At 40.0% G+C, this 17,770-nt stretch overlaps 1 protein-coding gene across 3 annotated transcripts in view; it reads right to left on the minus strand.

Annotated features, from left to right (window-relative positions):
- Positions 1 to 17,770, minus strand: part of septin10 (septin 10) — an 82,356-nt gene that overhangs the window by 4,065 nt on the left and 60,521 nt on the right. For 2 of the 3 annotated variants that reach the window (XM_085999032.1, XM_085999030.1), the window contains exons 5-10: positions 17,197 to 17,358; positions 14,927 to 15,023; positions 12,933 to 13,101; positions 9,541 to 9,673; positions 4,735 to 4,925; positions 1,112 to 1,159 (exon numbers count right to left, since the gene is read on the minus strand). In XM_085999032.1, coding sequence (XP_085855158.1) covers positions 1,153 to 1,159; positions 4,735 to 4,925; positions 9,541 to 9,673; positions 12,933 to 13,101; positions 14,927 to 15,023; positions 17,197 to 17,358 — 759 coding nt within the window. In that variant the 3' untranslated portion in view covers positions 1,112 to 1,152. Of the gene's footprint in view, positions 1 to 1,111; positions 1,160 to 4,730; positions 4,926 to 9,540; positions 9,674 to 12,932; positions 13,102 to 14,926; positions 15,024 to 17,196; positions 17,359 to 17,770 lie in introns of those variants that run through there. The other variant, XM_085999031.1, reaches the window with a different exon arrangement.

Here is a 17,770-nt window from a genome sequence, read left to right on the forward strand (position 1 = left end):
TCTGGTCAATATTTATCCCCCTACCAACATCACCTGAAAGAACAGATTACCTGGTCGTGCATTTCACAGAATCACAGAAACCCCACAGTGCAGATAGAGGCCATTTCGGCCCATCAAGCCTGCACCGACACATATCCCACCCGATTCCCGTAACCCCTACACCAACACATATCCCACCCTATCCCCGTAACCCCACGTATTTAATCCCCCTAACACTAAGGGTCAATTTTATCATAGCCAATCAACCTAAACCCGCACATCATTGCTGTTTGTGGAACCTTGCTTTGCACAAATTGGCTGCTGTGTTTCCCTGCAGTGGCTAAAACAATGAAGCACTTTTTGAAGCATAAAGCATTTTGGGACATCCATGATCTAGAAAGGCACTATATAAAATTATTTATTTCCTTTCTCCATGGTGTCCAGACCAATATTCTTCTCAATCAGTACCACCAAAAAAAAAACCAGGTCATTAATTTCATTATTGCTATGGGATCTTGCTGTGTGCAACGTGGCTGCCACATTTATCTACATATAAGTGTTTTTGCAGCTTTGAGGCATCTCACGTGTGAGGAGCAGCTTTTTAAATGCAAATCCTTTCCTATCCAGAGACTTTACAATAACCAATTGTGGTCTGCAGTATGTAACTAAAGTTAAGAGCAGCTTTTCTTGTTGTACATTTAACTGAAGCAGCAAGTGTGGTTGATTTTTCAACACTATAGCTGAGGAATTTGAAGTCTGTTGAGACATTGTGAGATATTCATTTACTGATAGAATGGGCACAATTTGGAGCCAAGGAAGAAAGATGGATTTAATTTCCAGATTATAAAATTTCAAGGAGGCAGCCAGTCTGCGCAGAATGCAGAGAGGCAGGTTATATTACAAGAAAAAACACATCATATCTCTCCATGAATTAACAAATGAAGAAATTATCCCGATACTTTAGATAATAAATGTTTAGCTTAGCACTCTTTAAACTTGTATCTGCCATGCAACACATTCTACAATAGCTTCTGTTAAATACCATTTGTAAAATACATTTGTAAAATTCAGAGGAAATAGAATGATATAACAGGTGCCTTTGTAGGCAAAGTAGTTATTCTAGTATGCTTACCATATAAAGTGAGGTGCAGCACTACGCAGCAATCCAAAAAATTAATAGCTGGAAGACATCAATGCAAAAGAAACAAAAACAATTATATTAATATATATAGTTTGGCAAATTGATTTTAAGAAGCAATTACAAGTTAATTTAATTTTGTAGACAGTATTCTTTTTGGTCCCATGCAGTAAAACAGCTTCCAAAATACAATAAAAAGTTAAACAGCTCATTTGAAGTTACAGGAATACATTATTTTCTAGCTGTAGTACAAAAGCTTTAAACTCAACTCCTCCCATGGATCATCGACTTTAACAGCAAGTCCCTCAGTCATAAAAATCAGCAGGATCCTAGGTTCAAACCCTAGTTGTGCTGACTTTGAATTCAGTCAAGGTGGCCGAAAGCAAGCCAATGCTCCTGTGCCGGATTTCTATTCAGCAGCCTTTGGTGAAGCAATTGTTTGCAGAGGCAGTGTGGACAGCATTGGTTCAGCTTTGATGTGCCACCCAATAATCCAATTGCCATTCACACATTGTAAAGATTAAATTATATATACAGAGCTCCAGAGTTGACCGACTATATCTAGCCTCTTTCCCCCAACAGCATGTTCAATCCTACATGATAATATTGGTTCTAATCTCAATTAACAGAAATATTTTCACTTAGTGGTAACTTAAGAAAATCAGAAACATTTCATTAGGCACAAGTTAGCCTGCGGGTATGTGGACTTGGAAGTGATGGGTAGCGAGTGTCCATCAAATGAACAGAATTGTCCATGGCTACGATTTACAGTCCCTCCTATCCATTTAAATAACTGGCAGACATTCACTTCCTAGGCTCATGCATTTGAATGGCCACATGGGTGAAGTATCAGAGATGGTACTGTTCTGTGTAATCTCATGAGTCACTACCTTTGGGATAAGGAAAGAAAATTTAAAATCAATTGAACACCATCTCTCATATGGCAATGGTCTAAAATAAAAGCTATCCTCAATCTTAAAGCAATATAAAACAAGTCTATACACACTCTAGCATGGCCGAATAACAATAGTCATAGTGCATTTTACTGTACAAAACATAGCCCATATTTATCAAAGACAAAATAGATAAAGTTCCAAAACACATTTAACTCCCAGAACTTTTCTGCAAATCATACAAGTTTCAGAATAGGCAAAGGACATTCAACTCATCATACCCAAAACCAGAGAATGCTGGAAAAACTCAGCAGGTCAGGCAACATCCGTGGAGAGAAATTTGAGTTGACGTTTCGGGTTGAAACCCTTCTTCAAAACTGGAAGGAAAAGATCGAAGGCAAAGCTTCGATCGAACAAAAGGAGAAAAAAAGAGACAATAAAAAGGTATGCGAAGCCAGATGAGATGGTAATGGGCCCGTGGAGACAAAAGGCAGCTGAGATTAGGTGTGAAGTGTACTGGCAGGGTAAGGACAGCTGCCAGGTGAGAGAGAGAAACCTGGAAGGGGTGTTTGGGGCCCTGGACAGTGGGAAGGGGGGGGGGGGGGGGGGGAAAAAGAGGTATGGGGCAGGTGTTACATCTCCTGCGCTTGCACGGGAAGGTGCCAGGCGAAGGGGAAGGGCTGTTGGGGGTGATAGGAGGAGTGGACTAGGGTGTCCAGGTGAAACAGCGATTTACTTGTACTTCTCGCAATCTAGTATACTGTATTCGCTGCTCACGATGCGGTCTCCTCTACATTGGGGAGGCCAAACGCAGATTGGGTGACCGCTTTGCGGAACACCTCCGTTCAGTCCGTAAGGGTGACCCCGAGCTTCCGGTCACCTGTCATTTTAATTCACCACTCCATTCCCACTCGGACCTCACTGTCCTTGGCCTCTTGTATTGTTCCACGGAAGCTCAACGTAAACTCGAGGAACAGCAAATCATCTTCCGATTAGGCACTTTGCAGCCTTCCGGACTCAATATCGAGTTCAATAATTTCAGATCATAACCTCGGCCCCTATCACTTTTTTACCCCCCCCCCTCCTCCTTTCCTTGTTTCTCTCGCTCACCTGGCAGCTGTCCTTATCCTGCCAGTACACTTCACACCTAATCTCAGCTGCCTTTTGTCTCCACGGGCCCATTACCATCTCATCTGGCTTCGCATACCTTTTATTGTCTCTTTTTCTTCTTTTGATCGATCGCAGCTTTGCCTTCGATCTTTTTATTCCTTCCAGTTTTGAAGGGTTTCAACCCGAAACGTCAACTCAAATTTCTCTCCACGGATGTTGCCTGACCTGCTGAGTTTTTCCAGCATTCTCTATTGTTATTTTGGATTTCCAGCATCTGCAGTATTTTGCTATCATACCCAAAACCAGAACTACCTACTCTAATCCTGCTTTCCTGCTCTTTCCCTGAAATTTTTTTTTTTTTTTATTTTATTTTTTTTTTTTTAAACTGTTTAAATCAAATTCCTTCTTAAATGGCGTGATTAACTTGGCGTCAATACCCACTTGTGGCATTTCATTTGTTTAAAAACCATTTGCACAAAAAAAAATCTTCTAATCTTTTATTATGCTTCTAATACTAATCCCAAACTTATGCTCTCTCACTGATTCACCAACCAGTTGAAATATTTTTTCAATTATTTACTCTCTCAAATCCATACATTAAAAAAAAAATGCATTTATTAGATTCCCTTTATCTTTCCCAGTTCTAGTGAATATAGCACTAGTTTTTCCAAGTCTCTCATTATTCGAGTCCCACTGAATCTACATTATAACTTTATGGCTCCAATATCCCTTCTATAAAGGAGGTGCCCAAAAGTGCACATAGTACTCTAACCATGGTCTTGTGTAGATTTTAGTTCCTCCTTCTTCCTTCTTGCTTTTGCATTTAATATATGCCGAATTTCATTTGTCTTTAAGGCTTTTTTCACTGGCAATTTTGTTGTGTCTCCGCTCTATTTTATTATTTAGAGTATAGTTCCATTCCCTGTTCTTTTCCTCATAAATGTACTACTTCACAGTGATCTGTTATTTTACCTTATTCAGGTGATTGCTGCGAACTATGGGATTCTGCAGTTCTTTATCTTACATATATTTTATCAGCAGGAAATCAATTCATAAAGACCCTTGGGTAGAAAGGAAATTTTGTAGATACATCTTAAAGCTGCAGAATGTATGGAAACCCCTCATTTTGTTCAAATTTAGTTCTTACTAATATATACACATATTTCAATGAGTGCACTCTGCACAGATAGTGTACCCAACAAATTAAGATTAGTTTTCCTTTCCTAACATTTTGTCAAGCACATCTTCATTTTTTGTTCTTTTATTCCTCCATTACGTAAACTTAAAAATACAAGTTTTTTCTTTTTTTTTTTTTTAAATTGTTTTTTTCTCCATTTCCTTTAGATCCCAAGTAGCGTGCATCATCCCCTGCCAAAAAGGCAGAGTAGAAAACTTGTTCCCAGGTATTAGATAACATTGCTTGCTAATCTAAAACTTAATTTTCCTTCTCTGTTGGGAACTACCCTCCCTAGAATGGCTAAGCGAGATTGGGAGTATTGTGTGTGCACTTGCAATGGGGAAGCTTTTTCTATTTTTGCTGTAAATATTATAGTAAAAACATTTTTTTTAATTTTTTTTTTTATAAACTTCAGTTTACATCAAGGCTGTACCTACTTTTTGCGGTCCTTATCTTTCTTGAGATTCATCTGTGGCGCGGTCTGGAATGCCTGGCCTTGCAGCAATTCAGTTGCAGCCTTCCTCTTATTAAATATACTCATCTCTTCATCCAAGAGGCTTTTTTTTTCATCCAATTTCTTTCTCTCTTCCTGGTGCATTTTCTTTAAGTGTTCAAATTTATCTTGTAACTGCGAAAAGGTTTTTTAAAAATGGTCATTAAACTCAGGTTCCACAAGATGGCAGCAAATCCCAAAGCTTTTCTTAGTACAGGGTCTTGCTTACAAAGTAAAACCATGGACAACTCATACATTCCTTGCAAGATGCATGCCACAATCCTGAATTTTTCCAGTTGCTATGTGCACAAATAGGTCTTTTTCCCTCTCTTCCTACTCCTAATTAATGAAACTCAACTTTGTTTAAATTAAGTCAAAAATTAAAGACAGATTTTCAAAAATAAAGGCATTTTAGACCTTATAAAAGTTAGGTCACTCAAGTTTAACAATAAAGGCTCAGTTGCAATGATTCAACTAACAAAGCCTTCTTGAATTAGCAACCTGTGTCCCTTTCTATTGCCAAAACAAAAAATTTACAGTTACACATAAATATAATCATATTACAGTTCTGAGAATCAGAACGATAAGCTCCTTACATAAATGAGATCATGACTGGGAAGGTACACCAGACTAGTAACAGTCAATTCAACACCACACCCAACAGAAAAAGCCATTAACAATTTTATAATCTTGCACATTTTAATACAATAAATTTGGTTTACTTTTTTCCTTTAAAAAAAACGCTAATGCTGGGTTTAATCCTTGCAAGTACAATTATCCAACTATTTACATATACTGTACCCCAGTATTCTTTGCTCATATTATTCTTTACAATCTTGTCACCAGGCGGTTAAAGCACAATGCATCCAGTAAGTTACAGCAGCTGATGCATATTCAATGAGACATGCACCTAAGATACTGTTTAAATTTCACACTGCACTTCCCGTTTGTTTTTGCTGTAGTACTGCAGGACTGTTTCACTTGGTGTCATTTTGATAATTTATTAATGAGTAATTGGTCCACTGTTTATCAAGCAAAATTACTCTCTCATTACAATAAATGGAAAACTACTCAGGGTTCAAATGTTTCAGATTTGCACTTAAGCCACTAAGGTGCAATTTTCCTTCACTAATTAAAAATAATTTCAAAAGCTTTCAAGTAAAGAAGCATATATCGGAGACAAAATGTTTTCATTTTTGTGAAGTTTTATTGCATTTATTGTATTTTTGCACCACTTTGGAGTGAAAAACTGCGCAACTGATCAGCAGTGCACTATAGTTTAATTGTTAGGAAATAAAAGTCTGTTTTGCTACATAGCTCTCCGTATTCCCAGTGGCAGATTTATTATCTCCTTTAATGATCTACTATGGCAATAAGCTGAATTTCCTTCAGTTTTCTGCCAGGAATTTGCTTGGGGGTTCTCCTAGTTGGCCACTAACTTCAGCAGATGATCGGTGGCAACTCCTTTTACAGGTGTATCCAGAGTTTCCACTGAACTTCTGCCAAAGTTATAGCAGCCTATCGGGAGAACACCCAAGGAAACTCCCAGTACATTTGTCTTGCAATCAACTAATTAAGGCAGTGATGTGTAATGTCATAGGCCATCCACCCAGCAACACCCACCATAACACTTTACTGAAATTCTAGTGACAACGCTATTTATTTAGCAACTGTTACTATGACAACAAAAAGGTAGGGAAGTTTTAAAACAATGTCCATTTAAGTCAATTTATGACGATACTGAACCTTTGATTTATCGCTGCACTGTACACATAGTTGGCGCCTTTATTATTAGTCCTGCCTCATTGCACTGCTGAACTAATGTGCTTTAATTATGGCCAGCAAATGCTTCCATTGTCTGCATTACACATGAACATTACTCTTTATGACTGTCAAGTATTTTTCCATATGTATTATCAATTTTAAATAGTTAGTTTTGACAAAGAATTTTCTGTTTTGTACCTTCAACTTGTATTTTATGTGGCATATCATACTGCATGTATGCCAGAGTACATTCCCTATATCCTTGCTCTCTGTTTACTAGCTTCCAACCAATTGCTACCGTCCTTGTCATGATGGTGCTCTCACAACAATGATAGTTGGGAATTCCAAGATATTGTCTCAGCGACAATGAGCAGCCATATATGTCCAAGTCAGAATTGAGTGCAACTCGGAGGTGATAGTGTTGCGATAACATTGGTGCTCTTGGTCTGCTCAGCAGTAGAGGTTGCAGAGGAGGGAGATGTTGTGTACAACAGAAATATTATAAAAATAATCCTTTTCTAATTTTTTGCAAAGTTCTACTACTGCAGATAAAGCATCTGCTCCAACACAATTTATTCCTCAATCTAAACAGAGGAAACTACAAGGGTATGAGGGACAACTTGGCCATGGTAGATTGTGGGACTACACTAAAAAGGTATGAAGGTGGACATACAATGGCTAACATTCAAGGAAATAATGCATAATTTGCAACAAACATATATTCCTCTGGGGCATAAAAACCCAACCATAGCTAACTAAAGAAATTAAAGCTAGTATTAAGTCAAAGGAGGAAGCTTATAAAGTTGCCAGAAAAAGCAGTCAGCCGGAGGATTGGGATCTTTTTAGAAATCAGCAAAGGGGGACCAAGAAATTGATCAAGAAAGGGAAAATGGAATATGAGCAAACTAGCAAAAAATATAAAAATGGATTGTAAAAGCTTCTATAGGTATGTGAAAAGGAAAAGACTGGCGAAGGTAAATAAATGTAGGTCCCTTACAGTCAGAGACGGGAGAATTTATAATGGGGAATGAGGAAATGGCAAAGAAATTAAATAAATACTTTGTTTCTGTCTTCACGGAGGAAGACACAAAAAACCTCCCAGAAATACGAGAAAACCAAGGGTGTGACGAGAATGAGGAACTTAAAGAAATTATTAGTAAAAAAACAGTACTAGCAAAATTAATGGGACTAAAAGTTGATAAATCCCAAGGACCGGATGACCTACATCCTCGGGTTTTGAAAGAGGTGGCCATTGGAATAGTGGACGCATTGGTTGTCATCTTCCAAAATTCTATAGATTCTGGAATGATTCCTGCAGATTGGGGGATAGCAAATGTAACCCCGCTATTTAAGAAAGGAGGGAGAGAAAACGGGGAGCTACAGACCTGTTAGCCTCACATCAGTAGTTGGGAAAATGCTGGAATCTATTATAAAGGATGCAATAACTGGGTGCTTAGAAACTAATAGTAAGATTGGGCAGAGTCAACATGGATTTATGAAAGGGAAATCCTGTTTGACAAACCTATTGGAGTTCTTTGAGGATGTAACTAGTGGAGTAGACAAAGGGGAACTGGTAGGTGTGGTGTATTTGGATTTTCAGAAGGCCTTTGATAAGGTCCCACACAACAGGTTGGTGAACAAAATTAAGGCACATGGAATTGGGGGTAATATTGGCATGGATTGAGAATTGGTTAATAGACAGAAAACAAAGAGTAGGGATAAACGGGTCTTTTTCAGGATGGCAGGCTGTGACTAGTGGGGTACCGCAAGGATCGGTGCTTGGGCCCCAGCTATTCACAATCTATATCAATGATTTGGATGAGGGGACTAAATGTAACATTTCCAAATTTGCTGATGAACAAAGCTAGGTGGCAGTGTCAGTTGTGAAGAGGCTTCAAAGGGATCTCGACAGGCTCAGTGAGTGGGCGAGAACATGGCGGATGGAATATAATGTGGATAAATGTGAAGTTATCCACTTTGGTAGAAAAAACAGAAAGGCAGAGTATTTCCTAAATGGCAAAAGATTGGGGAATGCAGATGCTCAAAAGGGACCTGGGTGTCCTTGTACACGAGTCACAAAATGAATGTGCAGGTGCAGCAAGCCATTAGGAAGGCAAATGGTATGCTGGCCTTCATTACAAGAGGATTTGAGTACAGGAGTAAAGAAGTCTTACTCCAATTATATAGGGTCTTGGTGAGACCACAATTGGAGTACTGTGTACAATGTTGGTCTCCTTACTTAAGGAAGGATATACTTGCCATAGAGGGAATGCAACGAAGGTTCACGAGATTGATTCCTGGGATGGCGGGACTGTCGTATGAGAAGAGATTGAGTAAACTAAGCCTGTATTCTCTTGAATTCAGATGAATGAGAGGGGATCACATTGAAGCATACAAAATTATTACAGGGCTTTGATAGGGTGGATGCTGGGAGAATGTTTCCCTTAGCTGGGGAGTCTAGAACCAGGGGGGGCAGCATCAGGATAAAGGGTAGGCCATTCAGGACTGAGATGAGAAGACATTTCTTCACACAGAGGGTGGTGAATCTTTGGAATTCTCTACCCCAGAGGGCTGGGGAGGCTCCATCATTGGGTATATTCAAAACAGAAGTCGATAGATTTCTAACTAGTAAGGGCATCAAGGGATATGGCGATAGGGCCGGTGAATGGAGTTGAGGCAGAAGATCAGCCATGATCTCATTGAATGGCCGAGCAGGCTCAAAGGGCCGAATGGCCTACTCCTGCTCCTGTTTCTTATGTTCTTAAAGTGGATAATGGCAGTTTTGTCATGCAGGTTTTTCAAGAACTGAACCAACTGCAAAACTCCACAGTGCTTGCTAAGTCCCTTTTAACTGTTCTGCTAACTATTCACTGCCACTTAATTAAACTACTAGCTTTGTTACTTAGGTTTCACACTGCATGTGTATAATGCAGAATTAAGAGTTTTGTGCAAGCTTAAGTATTTAGGCAATCAAATCTTTCAGTACCTCCCTCTCTGCCTCTTTTAGCTGAGACTCTTTTTCTTTGACTCTCATCACAAACATTTGTCTCATTTCCTCTTCTTTCCTCTGAAGCTCGCCAAGAAACTCATTCCTCTTTGCTTCATACGTCTCTTGAAGGCTGGAAAAAAGTATTAACCATTGTTTAAAAAACAACCCTAGACAGTTGTCGAAGTTATAACTTTAATACAAATGTGCAGATTGTAATCGGAATTACCTACTCAGGTATTTCAGTCATCCCCTTATATCAAGACCAAACAAAATAAGAAAATTTAAAAATTCACAGAACAAGAACATTCCATTAACAGATTATTCATAAGTCACTTATAACAATAATTACCGTTCAAATGTTGTCAAATCATAAATTAACTATTAAAAAGATCAGCAACATTATTTCTGTTGTTGGCATATGAATAAAAAACATTTTCTGCAATGATAGCATTGTTTTTCTTTCGGTAACTGACAGCCCTTTGGAAGTTAGTATCAGGAGTGGGTCAATACTTCCAGGGATCTGCTACACAAACCAGTTTCAAAATCACTGCCTTAAGGATGTTAATTAACAGACTCGGAGACAAACAATTGTATAAATTCTAGTTACAAACAAAATGATCAGTTAAAAAAACACACACACATGCACATACCCTAACCCCCAATTTGTGCCCACATAACTGCCAGCTAGTGCAGTATAGGATAATATACTCCACATGACAGTACTATCTATTAAAGCAATCTCAATGCAGGAGTACATTATTTAAGCATGAAAGTCAACCATTATACTGAATATGTAGTTTCTGTTAAGTATATTTGCTGGTTGAGTAACATCAAACCTGTTTAACTGGATTATAGCATGTTGAACAGTCAAAAGTTTCAATGAAAATGGATTGTTGGTAGCTTGAAATTGCATAGACTGAAACACGAAATGTTCATTAATTTGGTGAAGTAGGTAAACGATGAATGGATTTAAATTTGATAATTAGGAAAGCTTTCCAATATATGGCATACACCAAAATCCTCCTCTTCCTTCTCCTACACAGAGCTTTATGTTTCTATGATAAGGCAAGTTATGAAGCATAACTATTAAAAGTAGCTGGATATATTTAAGCAGATATGCTTCAGCTGCTGATTTTTATGGGGAGAAAAGTAAATGTAATGGCCAGATTTTGCTCTCAGTGGCGAACAAAGCGGCACTAGCCGTTCATTACAGGTGTACTTAGAGTTTCTATGGGATTTTGCACTGGAACATACTGTAATTAGAGAGACATTTTGGCACAGCGCCCTCTACAGGGGATCTGGGACCTGTTTGAACAGGGCATGTAACTGTATATATCTCCTTAACCAAATCAGACTGAAGGGGAAAGGGAGGGCAAACAAAGCCAGGATGACGAAGTTGAGAGTAGGAAGAAGCAGAAAAAGGAGGCATACGACAGATGTCAGCTTGATAATACAAGGGAGAGTCAGGTTGAATATAAAAAGTACACAGGACAAGTAAAAAAGGAAATGAGGGGCAAAGAGACAGTACGAGAATAGGTTGACTGTTAACATAAAAAGGAATCCAAAAGGTCTTCTACAGGCATATCAAACAGTAAAACAGTTGTCAGAGGAGTGGTGGGGCTGATTAGGGACTAAAATGGAGATCTATTGGTGGAGGTAGTCGGCATGGCGGAGGTACTAAATGAGTACTTTGCATCGGTGTTTACCAAGAGGACTTTGCCATAGCTATGGTAAACGAGGTTGTTGCCGGTATACTGGGTGAGATATAAATAGATAGATACTAGAAAGGCTGGCAGCAAATTAAGTAGATAAGTCATCCGGTCTGGATGGGGTAGAAATTGCAGAGGTGCTGGCCACAATCTTCCTTAGATACAGGGATGGTGCCAAAGAACTGGAGGATTGCAAATGTTACACCCTTGTTAAAAAAAGGATAGAAGGATAAACCTGGCAATTACAGGCCAGTCAGTTTAATGTCAGTGGGGGAAGCTTTCAGAAAAAATAATCTGGGAAAAAATTAACAGCCACTTGGACAAGCATGGACTAATAAAGGAGAGTCAGCACAGATTTGTTAAGGGAAAATCGTGTTTACTAACTTGATTGAGTTTTTTGATGAGGTAACAGAGGGGGTGGGTAAGGGCAGTGCAGTTGATGTGTATATGGATTTTCAAAAGGCGCTTGATAAAGTACCACTTAAGAGGCTTGTTAGCAAAATTGAAGCCCATGGGATAAAAGGGGCAGTAGCAGCATGGATACAAAATTGGTTGAGGGATAGAAAACAGAGTTGTGGTGAACGGCTGTTCAGACTGGAGGGAGGTATATAGTGGAGTTCCCCAAGGTTCAGTAATGGGACCACTGCTGTGACATTGGCCCTGAATTTGCGGTTACAGACATACCAGAAGAATACGGCTCCAACCCGGAAAAAAAAATCCGAAAGTACCTGGTGTCTTCGGAGCTTTGGGTCCTGGGCCTGCAGGCGTATGCCTGCAGAAAGACCCACAGATCCCAGGGACACAGGCGGTTCAGCAGCATCCCTGGGATCACATGAGCCAGGCCAACAAATTAGAAAGGGACCGGGAGTAAATATAGGTCAACGAGGACAGGGGGTGGTGGTGGTTAACAGGATTTGGTGTGAATAGATGAGCTGAAGTTTATGTGGGTACAGGATAGGAGGCTGTCCAAGAAAGCACTCGTGTAACAGAGTCAGATGGTGACAAAGGCATGAATGAGTATTTCAGTGCCAGCTGGGCTGATGTAGGGACAAAGACAAGACAATGTCACAGAGGTGGTTAGTGTGACAGAGAGGCAATGGGGCCAGAAATTCAACTTTGGATTCAACAGGGCATCATGATTGTCAGTAGTTTGGTTCAGCACGAGACAGTGGCCAGGGAAGGAATTTGAGTCGGTAGCAAGGGTACAGAATTTGTGCTGGAGTATAAACTTCGATCTTGACAGTGTTTAGCTGGAGGAAATTTCAGCTCATCGAAGACTGGATGTAGGATAAGCAGTTTAATAGCACAGACACAGTGGAGAGGTAGAGTTGTGTGTCATCAATACGCATGTGGAAGCTGACCCTTGTCGGCAGAAGGCGTCACCAAGGGACAGCATGAAGATGGGGAAGAGGAGGAGGCCAAAGGTGGATCCTTGGGTGACTCTTGAGGTGATGTGTGATACGAGATGAAAAGCCAGTGCTAGAGATGCTTTGGTTATGATCAGCTAGCCAAGAGTCGAATCAAGCGGAGGCAATCCCACTGAGCTGGACAACACGGGAGGTGTATGTTGTGAATAACCGTGATGACGGCTGCAGAAGACAAGAATAATGCACCATGGTCACAGTTAGAGAATATTGTTATTGCTCGCTTCGCGTTATACTTGTTCAGTACTATTTATACCTGACTGGCTTGTTATTTGGGTCTGTGTCTTTGAATCCCATCTCTTCTAATTTGCAGCGACGATACAGCTCATAATGCCGTGTGTGGGTCTGTTCTCTCAAGTCTTCCATGTTCACACAAACAAGCATCTCTCGCAGCTTCACAAAGTCACTGTGGTTCTCATTTTCAACTGAGACAAATTTGAACAGTGTTAATTTTGATTTATTTGAAGTAAGTCTTGAAAATAAAATATTTGTGGACACAAAATTTACTTATTACTCAAGTTTTAAAAATCATTGCCATACCAAAGATTATACTTTAGTTTCAGCTCTCTAAAGAATAATGAAGAACATTCCTTAAACTCAAAGAATGATCGCAACCTTGTAATCATTAATTAAATCTAAATTTTTTCTATATTTAATAAATCAATTGGAGACAGTAAAAATTATTTCGCTCATTGACAATATTTGTACTTTTAGTTAAAAAAGGTCAACTAGTAAATCAAATAAAAGTAGTCAATCAAGAAAATCGATTCAGCTACAATCATTAACAATTCTTATGTGAAATAGAACTGAAATCCTGAGGAAACCCTAATTGAATTTTATATGCAAATAAATGGACCTAATTTATTCAGCCAACACCTCCTTCCTCTTGCTGTCTGTTCCAACAATAATAAAAGCTCTAAAGGCATTGCAGTTCTCTTCAATAACTTCAGACCATGTGTTCATGATAAAAAAATTTACATGGGACTGAACCCTCATGGAGTACCTCATCAGCCACTGGCCCATAAACTGTAAGAAAACAATATTAACCCAGATGCTAAAGCTAGCACAAAAGGAAAATTAAAAAAAGGTATCTTCACAATTGTCAATATTGCGAATTAAAGTAGATTTCCAATGCACAAAGACTGTCTCAGAGTCCTGACTCAAGCAATTCACACACAGGACAAAGCAAAACAGAGCGCCTTGTTCAGAGCCCGCTTTGAAATCCTCCCTGTAATGACAGGCCACAAATTTAAATAACTTCAACAAACACCACCTAGTCAAGATGATTCAGATTTGGACTGTAGGCTAAGCATAAGCAAATAACAGCCCAGTTATGAATATTGATTATTTCTGTCATCAGGATCCACTTTGCATCTAACATTTAAGCAATAAAAATAAATAGAAGCAAGCCATCCACCACTGAGTGAGTGACTACAGAGTCGACATGATTGTGTATTCCCAGCATTCCTCAATACAGAGAGACAGACAGCAGCTCGCTCATTCCAAGAGTGCACTCAAGAGGCAATTTAACACTGTTGCAATACTGGAATAGCTAAAAATTATTATATAAAAACACAAAAATAATTGTTCTGAAATAAGACAGATCCTTCTGGGTGTCACATCCATATCACTAGTTCTTCCCAAATACTGGAATCCAAAAACCAGCTTACAGCACTGAAGAAATCTATCCAGAGTGGGCAAATTTAGAAAACAAAAAATATGAATGGGGAAAAATTCTGATTACAGTAAAATCTTGTTTAAACGGCACTTTATCATCTGGAATACTTTAATAACTGGCAAAATAGATATCTTTCAATACAAAACAACACCTCAATAACCGGTAATCTTGCCAAATCCATCCAGCACTTGTTTTGCTGAGTCCGAGTCTCCCGCGGTGGCCGAGTTAGTCAGTGGTGATGGTGAGTGGAAAAGCAGCACCATGGTAGGTATACCTCTGTTACCCAGAATTTATCAACCGGCACCATCCTGGTCCCATAGGTGCCGGATAAGAAAGAGTTCACTGTATTTGGATAGTTTTCTACCTCCCTACAACTCTTAATAAAATGGGATTGGGCATGAAGAATGGGTGAATTGCTAAATTTTTTAAAGTATTATTGAGGAAAAACTAAGAATTCATAAAGTAGTTCTGTTAAGCTAAATAGCTGGTGAGGTAGTTAGCTTTCTTCTTTCTCCCATCAAAGTTGTATTTGCCAAAATTTTTGATTATTTACAACTTTTTTCTGTTCTTACCTTGTACAACTCCCCAAGGATACTGCCGAGCTTTAACCATTTTATTCCCAACTTTCACTTCCTCTGTACTTCCAATTACAGCGAATGGTAGATGGCCCTAAATTTCAAGATAAAAACAAAATTGCATTCTAGCTAGCTCTACAGAAACAGTATTCTAGGGTGTGATACTCTATTTGGATTCAGCATGGAACACACTCAATTCCTTTTAAAATTAGATGGCTCATCCGGCCAGACACATTTTATTTTGGAGAAATGTGCAACATATAGCTGGAGTTTAAAAGAAATATTAAAATATAAGTTACTTTCAAGTGTTTAAGCTACCATTTGACAAATGCTGCTCCTTTGATGAGAACATTTTACTCAAGCAGCCAAATCAGTCAGTCAGTCAGTGCTGAAAGTGGCTAGATATTTTTTGAAACAACAACAGAAAATGCTGGAAATACTCAGCAGGCCAGGCAGCATCCGTGGAGAAACAGAGTTAACGCTTCCGGTCTGGGACCCTTCATCAGAACTGGAAAAAGCTGGAAATGTAACAGATATTAAGCAGGTGCAGAGACAAGGGGGTGGGGGGGTTAGGAGGGGAAGAAGGAATTGAAAGAACATACTGTGAAAATATTGCAAATGGGAATGGCAAAATCATACTGCATGAAAAATGGGGGCAGGGATTATCAGAAATTGTTGAACTCGATAGCGAGTCCGGAAGGCTGTAAAGTGCCTAATCGAAAGATATGGTGCTGTTCCTCGAGCTTACGTTGAGCTTCATTGGAACAATGTAATAGGCCGAGGAGAGAGAGATCAGAGTGGGAGTGAAGTGGAGAATTAAAGTGACAGGCGACCAGAAGCTCGGGGGTCACCCTTACAGACTGAACGGAGGTGTTCCGCAAAGCGGTCGCCCAATCTGCATTTGGTCTCCCCAATGTAGAGGAGACCGCATCGTGAGCAGCGAATACAGTATATTAAATTGCACGAAGTACAAGTAAATCGCTGTTTCACCTGGAAGGGGTGTTTGGGGCCCTGGACAGTGGGAAAGGAGGAGGTAAAAGGGCATGTGTTGCATCTCCTGCGCTTGCACGGGAAGGTGCCAGGTGAAGGAGAAGGGCTGTTGGGGGTGATGGAGTGGACCAGGGTGTCGCGGAGGGAGCGGTCCCTTCGGAATGCTGAAAGGGGAGGTGAGGGGAAGATGTATTTGGTGGGGGGGATCACGTTGGAGGTGGTGGAAAATGATCCGTTGAATGTGGAGGCTGGTGGGGTGAAAGGTGAGGACAAGGGGAACCCTATCGTGGTTCTGGGAGGGAGGGGAAGGGGTGAGAGCAGAAGTGCAGGAAATAGAACGGACACGGTCAAGGGCCGTGTCAACCACAGTAGAGGGGAATCCTCGGTTGAGGAAAAAGGAAGACATGTCGGAAGCACTGGTATGGAAGGTGGCATCGTCAGAACAGACGCGGCGGAGACGGGGAAACTGGGAGAATGGAATAGAGTCCTTACAGGAAGCGGGGTGGGAGGAAGTGTAGTCCAGGTAGCTGTGGGAGTCGGTGGGCTTGTAGTGAATGTTTGTCAAAAGCCAATCGCCAGAAATGGAGACGGAGAAGTCAAGGAAGGGACGAGTCGGAGATGGACCATGTGAAGGCGAGGGAAAGGTGGAAATTGGAAGTAAAGTGAATGAACTTATCTAGTTCAGGGCGAGAGCAGGAAACGGCACCAATACAGTCATCGATGTACCGGAAAAAGAGGTGAGGGAGGGGACCCGAGTAGGACTGGAACAAAGTGTTCCACATATCCCATGAACAGGCAGACATAGCTAGGGCCCATGCGGGTTCCCATAGCAACACCTTTAATTTGGAGGAAGTGAGTGGAGTCAAAGGAGAAGTTGTTCAATGTGAGAACAAGTTCAGCCAGGCGGAGGAGGGTGGATGGGGACTGGTTGGGCCTCTGTTCAAGGAAGAAACGGAGCGCCCGAAGGCCGTCCTGGTGGGGGATGAAGGTGTAGAGGGACTGGATGTCCATAGTGAAAAGGAGACGGTTGGGGCCAGGAAACTGGAAACTGTTAAAGTGGCGGAGGGCGTCGGAAGAGTCGCGAATGTAGGTGGGAAGAGACTGGACAAGGGGAGAAAGAGTCGATATTTTTTGTGCCATCTAGTCAAATTATTAAGATTTTTCTCTCAACTATAAATTCCAATACTGGAACAGTTATGCATTTTCTTCAATGGCTGATTCACTTTAATTCAATGCAGCTTTATATACTACTGTACAGTTTGCATTAAATTACTTACGTTCATGGTCGAATTGATTTTTGCTACAGTTTCATCATCTATTGGAAACTGATAGATCTGAACCCCATTGCTAACCAGTTCGCCCATTATTTTGATTTTAAATTTATGAAGCTCATTTTTGGCGATGGTGTCTGCCTTTGCAATAACTGGAATGATGTTCACCTGTGCAAACAAAAAAAAAAAATAATCACTAGAATTCATCCAATATCAGATTAAAATATCTGAAGGGGAAATTAGTTTAGCAACAAGTATGTTATAGTATAAACACAAGAGAATGAAATACATCTCTCAACGGTGCTAAACCACAAATGGACATTGCGGATTATATATTACATTATCTTTAAGTTATACTCGACTCCATGGCATTCAAAGCTCCACTTCCCCGTGATTGTATTGCTTATTGCTAGTATACAATAGGGAACCTATCTATGGTTGTAGAAATCAGTTGCTTCTACTTCCATTTTGCGTCTGTACCTATTTGCTTTATTAGGACAAGTCTACAGTAAATGCATCCATTACTAACTGGGTTATATAACTGAACAGTTGAAGCAAGTTTAGTTTTACAGTATCAACT

This window comes from Somniosus microcephalus, chromosome 10 (genome assembly GCF_052327205.1).
Source record: "Somniosus microcephalus isolate GS21.2 chromosome 10, FLI_Smic_1.0, whole genome shotgun sequence".
Taxonomy (NCBI): domain Eukaryota; kingdom Metazoa; phylum Chordata; class Chondrichthyes; order Squaliformes; family Somniosidae; genus Somniosus; species Somniosus microcephalus.